This window comes from Scardinius erythrophthalmus, assembly GCF_964197995.2.
Source record: "Scardinius erythrophthalmus genome assembly, chromosome: 24".
In the NCBI taxonomy this organism is placed as follows: Eukaryota; Metazoa; Chordata; class Actinopteri; order Cypriniformes; family Leuciscidae; genus Scardinius; species Scardinius erythrophthalmus.
This window is the reverse complement of record NC_138244.1, coordinates 8369217-8379064: the sequence shown is the minus strand read 5'-3', so window position 1 is coordinate 8379064 and position 9848 is coordinate 8369217. Positions and strand designations below refer to the sequence as shown.

Below are 9848 nucleotides of genomic sequence, written 5' to 3'. Positions count from 1 at the left end.
AACTAGTTTGAGCTGGTCGCATAGCTGTGCACTCTCTCTCTCTCTCTCTCTCTCTCTCTCTCTCTCTCTCTCTCTCTCTCTCTCTCTCTCTCTCTCTCTAAGTCTCTCTCTTCTCTCTCTCTAAGTCTACGAAGGATCTATTAACATTTGAGACGAAACGTACTCTGATCTATCTATCTATCTATCTATCTATCTATCTATCTATCTATCTATCTATCTATCTATCTATCTATCTATCTATCTATCTATCTATCTATCTATCTATCTATCTATCTATCTATCTATCTATCTATTTCCTCTAATTTATTTAATCTAATAATCTAATACCTGTATAAAATTTCATAAATATTATTTTTAAAATTTAATTTTAATTTCATTATTTTTCTATTCTGTCCCTGTGTGGAGTTTTAAGCACTTTGAATTACTATTGTGTTTGAAATGTGCTATAAAAAAAATATTATTTCTCCAATGATTCTCTGTTCAGATGAACTTGTGTGAATGTTTCTTTGACTTAACACATGATCTCCCAAAGTTAAAATAAGCAGGTCGAACTGAGGTTAAACTGATTTATGTCCTTTCCCTACTCCAGAAATAGAGCTGGAGCAGGAGAGAGAAAACAATAACCTTATCTCCGAAATGATAAATGAGTCACAAATGTCAACACATCCATCATTGCCGGTAACTCATCCAGACATAAAGACCCTCCTAGGGAGAGGCACAGTTCAACATTATACACTGCTTACCACCCGGCGCTCCAAACCCTGAAAAGACGCCATTACTGTGCGATAAGAGAATGAGAGAGTAATGAGGATGACGGATGTGTATTCAGACTTCATATGTAAATATCCTCAGTCAATTAAACCCTATAATAAAAAGTACATTCAGTAAATACACAAACTTGTTTTTAAAGACTTTATTTATTCCTTTTTTTCCCCCAGGTAGACAATAACAAACCAGACCCAAGAACAAATACATGACTTATCCTCTAACAAAACTCTTATCTACTCTTATAAATAAAGCATTATCTAAGTTCATATCACATACAAATTAAAGACCTTTATGTCGGAACAGATTGTTCACACATTTTTAAAATGTTTGACAGATTATATACATGTATCATCTATTTCGAATTGCATAGCAACTCATACAAAGCACTGACAAAATACATTTTCTATCATAATGACATTTCACCACAAACACACTATGGCAATGCCGACAACACAATGTCGTCAAATGGCTGCTTTGTAAAAAGACCAGCTTTCCTGTCTGTTATTATTCAAGCATTTAGTCAATTTTACATGTACATAAAGTGACCCGGTTTAATACAAAGGAATTTAAACCTTGTAACTGCAGACGATGACATAAATATATATAACTCTGTAATGCACCAATGCAAAACCCATGAAAACTCATATTTAGTTTCCTCCATTCGTCACTGAAAATGTGATTTATATCTCAGGATTAAGCCTTAAAACTATGTTTCTGTGTAACTAACGTGCTCCATTTGGCTTGGAAGCCAAAACTAACAAGTTCAAGTTGCTGCATGACCTAAAATCACACTGGTGAGAAATTTTAATCCAAAAGTACAGCAGTCAGTGCAAACAATCGACCTTAAAAGATATGATCCCATTCCTGAAAGAAACTTCATTCATTTAGGCGTACATTTCTGGTCATAAAATGACCAAAGGCAAATCTATCGACTAACAAATGATTACGATTTATAATATATAAGGAGAATACAGAATTGATTTAATGCAATCTAAAGTAGTAATTAATGGAATGTTTTTAGGAAATTCAAGCATTTACCACAAAGAGAGAAACTGTCCGTAAGCAACAGCTGAGGAAGCATTCTTAAACACAGGAGGTTATGAAAACAACGTCTATCTCCGATCAGAACAAACACGTGAAGTGGAAGCCAAGCTAAAGGAAGTTTCCAGTGGAAAATAAACTCTGTAAAACTATTAGATATGCGATCAGAATTTTAAAATTCAAATGTAAATGTAATCAGAAGCAGCAAAAAACCTCTGCAGTTAATCTCACATGAGGTTCATCTGGTTTTCTTTATAGTAGTTCAGTGAAAGCCACTTTTATACATGGTACTTCAGCCCTGAAATTCCCAAAATGTTGCACATTGTGTCTTAAGGAGCAGAACGGTGCGGCTTTGCACGGCCTGAAAGCTGGACGCGACGTAGCAAACTCATGCATTCTGAAACATGAAAACACTGTCTTTTTGGCATTACAATCAATACAGAGAGCGAACGAACTAATTTCCGCACACATGCTGCCTCATAGCTTCCCTAACATGTGGCCATCCCGGATAAACCGGCCACGGGAGAGACGGGGATACGCCTCTGTTTGGTGGCGGTCGGAAGTCGGTCACACAGCCGTCTCATGGTCATCCCTCTGGATCATCTGGTGGTGCTGTCGGTTTTCCAGGTACTCGGCCAACTCGAGGTCTTGAGCTCTCTCCGCGTACGTCTTTGGAGTGTCACCCTGCAGGATGAAGGAAAGACGGTTTTTAAAATGTAAATTATTTTTTATTTTTTATCATTTTTTTGCCAGTTTTTGTTTATTCAAATTCTTGCTGGGATGGATGGGATGGATGGGATGGATATAGATAAATGGATGGATGGATGATATATAGATACATGGATGGATGGATGGATGGGCGGATGAATATAGATACATGGATGGATGTACAGATGGATATAAATAAATGAATGGATGGATGGATATATAGATAAATGGATGGATAGATGATTATAGATACATGGATGATGAATGGATGGATGGATGGATAGATAAATGGATGGATGGATAGATAAATGGATGGATGGATATATAGATAAATGGATGGATAGATGAATATAGATACATGGATGATGAATGGATGGATGGATGGATAGATAAATGGATGGATGGATAGATAAATGGATGGATGGATATAGATAAATTGATGGATGGATGGATGGATGGATGGATGGATGGATGGATGGATGGATGGATGGATGGATAAATGGATGGATTGATATATAGATGGATGGATGGATGGATGGATATAGATAAATAAATATATGGATGGATGGATGATAGATATAGATAAATGGATGAATGGATGGATATAGATAAATGGATGAATGGATGGATAGATGGATGGATATATAGATGGATGGATGGATGGATATATAGATAAATGGAAGGATGGATATATAGATGGATGGATGGATATGGATGAATGGATGAATGGATGGATATAGATAAATGGATGGATGGATATATAGATGGATGATATATAGATAAATGGATGGATGGATATATAGATAAATGGATAGATGGATATATAGATAAATGGATAGATGGATATATAGATAAATGGATGGATGGATATATAGATAAATGGATGGATGGATGGATATATAGATAAATGGATGGATGGATATATAGATGGATGGATATATGGATGGATGGATATAGATAAATAGATGTATGGATGGATATATAGATGGATGGATGGATGGATGGATATATAGATGGATGGATGGATGGATATAGATAAATGGATGGATGGATGGATATAGATAAATGGATGGATGAATGGATTTAGATATATGGATGGATGGATGGATATAGATATATGGATGGATGGATGGATATAGATAAATGGATGGATGGATATAGATAAATGGATGGATGGATATAGATAAATGAATGGATCATAATGAAAATTTTGCAATTATAGATATTTGTACTGTTTTGCCGTGGAGAATGGCCTCCCTCTCTGGAGTATTTAAAAAGAATCCAAGGAAATGAAAGGAAATACAGTGAGGTATGCGCGTGTGGTCACCTGTAGATCAGTCTTCATGAGGGACGCTCCAGCCTCCACCAGATAACAGCAGATCGTCCTCTGACACAGAGCAGCAGCCTTGTGTAGAGCCGTCTCTCCTCTGAGGACAACACACACACACACACACACACAGCTCGTGACCTTTGGCTGTTTCAAATCCAAACCACAAATGAAATGGAGTAAAAGAAGCCTAAGATGCTCCAGCACTACTTACGTTGATTTCTCCGTCACATCCAGGATGCAGGCAGGAGCTGTTCCCCAAAAACAGTCAGAGACAATTAGAAACGTGACCAGAGTCAAAGTCAAAGAATGAAGTCCAACCAACTCACCATTATCAGTGAGATACTTCACAATGTCTTTGCTGCCGGAGACGACGGCGTGATGGAGGAGGGTGCAGCCGAAACGGTCCTGGACCAAGAGACTGACCCCTTCTTCATGCATCTGGACCAGCTGAGAACATCATGAGCAGAGAAACGGTCCATCAGCTCTGGCAACGCACAGCACTAATGTATCATAATGCGCTGAATACCTTAGTTTATGAATACCTTGTCAATGTTGTCACACTTCACGGCATCAAAGAGCAAATCTATTGATTCTGAAAGAAATTTGGAAAAAACATAAGCACTTTTATTGTACTAAATTAATTATAGAAAATGTGTGAATATATATATATATATGATATATTTTTAACATTTTACTGTATTAATAATAAAACATTTCCAATAAATAAATACAATTATAGTATATCTATAGAACAAGTAATTATAGAAAATGTATGAGTATGTGTATGTGTATGTAATAATTATTATATATATATATAGTTATAAATATATTATTACTATTAATATCAGTAATATTAAACTATTACGATTATTGTATTATTAATAAAAAAAATTAATACATTTTACTATATACTCTAGTTGTAGTTAATCTAGTCTAGTTAATTACAGATGTATATATATAATTTTATAATATATTTATTATATATAGAATTATACTTTATAATATATTTTATTTTTATAGTAAAATCATATTTGAAATATTATATATATATATATATATATATATATATATATATATATACATACACACACATATATATGTATGTACCTTGATCACTGTCATTCCAGGCAGAATCTAACCTGTGAAATTAAAGTTGAATATTAATACCACGATTCATGAACGAAAACGACTACATTTGTGTGTCTCACCAGCGATAATGCTGAAATATTGTATGTACCTTGGCACATTCACTGAGTCCTCATCACATGATGTGTTTGAACGTGTTTGAACGATATTCATCATTTTTGCTCCTCTCCTTCAAGATGAGAGACATTGGGCAAAGACAAGCTTATGTAAGATATTCATTTAAAAATGGATATCTTCTGCCCTCTCGCTAACAAAAAATGACACTATTATGGTGCAATGCAGACATATGGATATGGTAGTCATTCAGTATCATAGTATATATATCAAAGTACCATGGTATCATTGTACCGCCACAGTACTTTTCTGTAAGGGCTGGTGCAGATGGGCATTAGAGAGTCTCAACGAATCACATAGATCACATGGTTATCTTAGTAATGATGTTTTCTATAAAAAACACCATGGCGTAATATAATACATATAGTGTCTATGGTTCTCATGGAAATAATCTAAACCCAATTAAAGCCCAAAGCCCGGGGTTTGAGCTGTACCTGCACAGGCCTTGCTTTGAGGGGTTCTCTGCATCGCTTTGCATGTGTGGGTCACTATCCGGGTTCACACTTTCCACCTGGCCTTCGGCATGCGTCTGATGAACCCTGCGAGAGCATGATGGGATGGACAGACAACAGAGAGGTGGATGTGTTTACAATGCTGTCCTCCCGCGTGGGGGGCGGGGAAACTCATTGTTTGTGAGATATGTATAATTCACTGTAACAGAACAAGCGCTACAATGAGGTCTGACAGATGGGGTGTGTTTTCTCAGCGATCTGCTGTGTGTCAGGCAGGGGGAGGGGGAATGTAAACACGGATAAATGAGTGTTTAATAGCAGGGGCCTTTATGAGGGGCTGTCCTGTCCTGGATGGACTCACATTTTAGTAACACACAGATTTGTGCGTGTTTACAGTAGACTTTGGCACAAAAACGTCACCGTCTCTCACTCTCTCGGTCTCGCCATCAGATGCGCACGCAAATACACAGACTAAAAGACTTGCCCTGAGGGAATAGACTCGAGCTGATGAGCAACTGTCATTTTTCATTTTCAAACAGGAAGGAACGCGTTCGGTTCAGTCTAGTGTTACACATTTACTGCAGACACTCAAGCTTCTCGATATATGCATGTATTTAGGACCTATTAAATAGTAAAACATTCTGAAATTCATGCCAGTTAAACATATTACTCAAATTGTTATACTAATGTTATTGTATACTGCTAAAAATAAAATAAAATAGTTATTATATATAATTATTCATTTTAATAAATGATTTAAACATTAAAATATATTTTATTATATAAAAAATATTTTAATGTTTAAATAATTTATTATAATTATACATTTTTTAATATTAATAGTAGTAATAATATGAACATAGGTTTTCATATAAATAAATGAATAAATTATATATATATATATATATAAAGTACTATTAATACAATAAACTATTACAAATATAATTATCATAAACATAATTATCAGAAATCATATAATGTCAGTTCAACTGTTTACTTAAATTGTTATCCTCATATTATTTTATATATAAAATATATAATATAAAACAATATAATAAAATATATGTTAGTTTAAATAATTTAAAATAATGTATTATATTATTTTATATTTATAATTGTTTACTGTGTTAATATTAACATGATTTCATGTATATATACACACACACACACACACACACAATAAACTATTACAAATATAAACATATAATTCAAATATATTCTGTAATATGTCAGTTCCAAGGTTTCCTAAATTATGCAAAAAATATTTTACATACAAAATAGATCAAATAAAATATATTTTCATATGTAAAGAATTAAAAATAAATGATTATATTTGTAAATATTTTGTACAATAGTTTACTGTATTTATATAAACTTTTTTTCTAATATAAATATATATGTATATAATAAAGTATAGTTTAATATTTTAAGATATTTTTTATTTTATTATAATTATTAACATTTATATTTATCATTGCTTATTTTATTAATATTAAACATTTTCTAGTAAATAAATATTTAATTATAATTAAAATGTATTACATTAAAAATGCATGAAATTAAAAAAAGAATGCCAAATTAATTATTATTTTTCTATTGGTCTCAGATATTCAGATCCCACTATATTACTGTATATTATTGTTATTGTCCAAAAAAACAAAAAACAACAACATAATAATAATACCATCATACTTTCTGGTGTGCATTCACATCTGTTATTCATAATATAAGGAAATTATAAGATAATTATATAGAATCATGCTAAATCTACAACACTTTTTGGCAAAATTAAAAAGAAATTCATAGCAAGACACTTTTTTTTAGTTCCTTAATGAAGACTTGCTTTTGCGAGCAAGTCTTCACAAGGTGGTTTAGCGAGCCTTTGCTGTTCTTCTGGGGACATTTTCAGAAATTTCATGCCCACAGGCGAAGCAAAACCTGCCCACGCATGTACTGTGCTAGACTACAGTGTTAAAATGATCTGTCAAAGTAAAAAGCGACATAAAATTGCATCTTGAGACAGTGCAAAAGCTGTTTGCAGCCCTAACAACACGAATCGATCAAGTTTAACCACACATTTTGTCATCCGAAGTGTCTCGTTCCGATCTACCTGCACAGAGGAGAAGGAGAGCAGGCAGGGAAAGCAAACTGGTCTGAGCTGTTGGAACATCCCCCAACAGTTTCCATCGCCCCCGGCATTCCGGGCGACGTGCCCACCGTCTCCTTGGTGACCAGCTCCGGGTCCAGGATGAAAAGCTCATCCTGGGAGATCTCCGTTACATAGTTTAGATGCTCCTGCAGAGATATGCAATGCTGTAGGGTAAAAAGGAACAGTGTGACATGTAACACAGATGTAAAACCTCAAAGTTTCCTTTCGTAGGTACCTGACCGCGGTCTATTCTGTAGAAGCGGTCTGCAGTCGTACCTGTAATCAAACCAGAGGGGAAAAATGGGGAAAATCACACTTAAAAGTTTCGGAAACGTCAAGACCAGTGATTCTCACATATATGATTTAACATAAAAAGCCTAAGTTATATATCATAAAGCGTATATATATATATATCGTAAAGCTTGAAATGCACTACTTACAGTCAAGGAAGCACCATTTTGGTGAAAGTTTTGGCATGTGGAGTGTGTCTGTATTTATACCATCCCCCTCCTAAAGAGACAGAGAGGAAAAACAGAAAGTGCAAGTGAAAAATGGCTCCTGTCCAAACCGGCCTCACTGTGTGAGTTCAATTAGTCACAATGTGTTTTTCTGATTGTAATTGAACAGGAAGTCAACGTGCAATGGGTTTCACATGCACAATATCACATGGCCCGAATGGCTGTAATTAAAACGGAAACTTGCGACTCTTAGGGGTAAAACACATAATTTGTGTTTCAGAGACGTGTCAATGTCGCCACAGGAAACAGCTTTCAAGCTAAATGAAATAAAAATTCATTTTCTTTCCAAGGAGTGGCATCAACACAGAAGTGTTCTTATTTATCCGAGTATGACTATGTTGAAGTTGCCGTTGCAACCCATTTTACCAGAGTTATTGAGTTATTACATTTCTAAATGAAGAAGTATTTTCAAGAACAAAAAAACTGGAGGACAGGATTTGAATCGTGAAAGAAAAAAAGGCTGTTGAATGCCAAACGGGAGACCAGAAAAGTCATTTTCGAGGTGGAGCAAGTTATTATATCTGAAAGCAAATGGACTCAGTTCTGATTTCATTTTGACTTGAAGCCAAACTTTGAGAGTTCCGATCCTCCCCTTTACTTTTGCAAATAAGGAAGGAGGTCGTTGCCAAATCTGCCAGTTGGCACATTTTCTAACCAGCATTCAACAAGCTGAAAAGCACCTCGTGTAGCTTCTCGATATGCAGCCGACATGTCTCCAAATCACTGTTCCCGGGAACTGTAATTATCCCCATAGGAATCGCTGACAAGGAGAAAGAAAAGAGGAAAGATAAGTTAGGATTGATTTAAATTAAGTCGTGTTTTGAAAGCAGAAGCTTTTTCAGGAGTGCATGAGAAGCTGTGAAAAACAAGAAGAGATACTCACAGGCCTCCCTGAGCTGCTCCTTATCATAATGAAGAGCTTCATAATCACACATGCTGATGCGGTTCACCTGGATCTGCACTTTCTCTGGCATGGGCTGCTGACTATGAGGAGAAAAAACAGTCAGATTTCCTCTAGGATTGAGTGAAGTTTAGATATATAGATAGATAGATATGTGGTTGGGTTGTACTGACTCATACAGTTGTGGTAGAGAGATTCTTCTCTTGGTCTTCTGCAGCATGTTGGCCTGGTTCCTGAGAGTGATGTGTATGACGGATGGAGCCAGTCTACAGGGCTCTCCATCCACCTGCACAGGAATGGGTTTGAAGGTGGTCAGGATCACCTCCTGACACTGGTGAAGCCTCTCGCCGTGTCCTCCAACCTGCAGGGTCGCCTACAGAAAGAGCAGCAACATTTAGATGGATTCGTGGATTCATGCAGGACAAATGCAGTGACACTCACCAGAGAGGTCATGGTGAAGCCGATGACCTCGATGAGCCCGTCGTCATGTTTCTGTGGCCCAAAGTCATTGTGCTCACTTGGGTTCCCCCATGGCATCGTCCCAGCACAATATCTACAGAACATAATGCCGAGCTCAGTCAGGATAATCTCATTTTAACGAACTATAGTCTAGTTTCTCATGTCTAGATTATATTTTATCCCGGAATAAACATAATTTGGAACTTGGAATCTCTTTTATAATGAGGTTTTCAGGCCAAGTTTCCTGTAACGGTTCAACGGT

The 9848-nt window shown here is 35.7% G+C and overlaps 2 protein-coding genes across 2 annotated transcripts in view; both read right to left on the bottom strand.

The window, feature by feature from the left end:
- Positions 1 to 199, bottom strand: part of mdkb (midkine b) — a 4298-nt gene extending 4099 nt beyond the window's left edge. Inside the window, exon 1 of the mRNA XM_081356617.1 lies at positions 4 to 199. The gene's annotated coding sequence lies outside the window, so the exon portion shown is untranslated. The remainder of the gene's footprint in view (positions 1 to 3) is intronic.
- Positions 200 to 906: 707 nt separating this feature from the next.
- Positions 907 to 9848, bottom strand: part of dgkzb (diacylglycerol kinase, zeta b) — a 29984-nt gene continuing 21042 nt past the window's right edge. Inside the window, exons 19-33 of the mRNA XM_081356682.1 lie at positions 9569 to 9680; positions 9301 to 9500; positions 9110 to 9210; positions 8907 to 8986; positions 8149 to 8218; positions 7944 to 7984; positions 7670 to 7854; positions 5542 to 5646; positions 5085 to 5162; positions 4955 to 4986; positions 4390 to 4439; positions 4174 to 4294; positions 4059 to 4095; positions 3845 to 3944; positions 907 to 2493 (exon numbers count right to left, since the gene is read on the bottom strand). Of these exons, the coding sequence (XP_081212808.1) occupies positions 2377 to 2493; positions 3845 to 3944; positions 4059 to 4095; positions 4174 to 4294; positions 4390 to 4439; positions 4955 to 4986; positions 5085 to 5162; positions 5542 to 5646; positions 7670 to 7854; positions 7944 to 7984; positions 8149 to 8218; positions 8907 to 8986; positions 9110 to 9210; positions 9301 to 9500; positions 9569 to 9680 (1429 nt within the window). The 3' untranslated portion in view covers positions 907 to 2376. The remainder of the gene's footprint in view (positions 2494 to 3844; positions 3945 to 4058; positions 4096 to 4173; positions 4295 to 4389; positions 4440 to 4954; positions 4987 to 5084; positions 5163 to 5541; positions 5647 to 7669; positions 7855 to 7943; positions 7985 to 8148; positions 8219 to 8906; positions 8987 to 9109; positions 9211 to 9300; positions 9501 to 9568; positions 9681 to 9848) is intronic.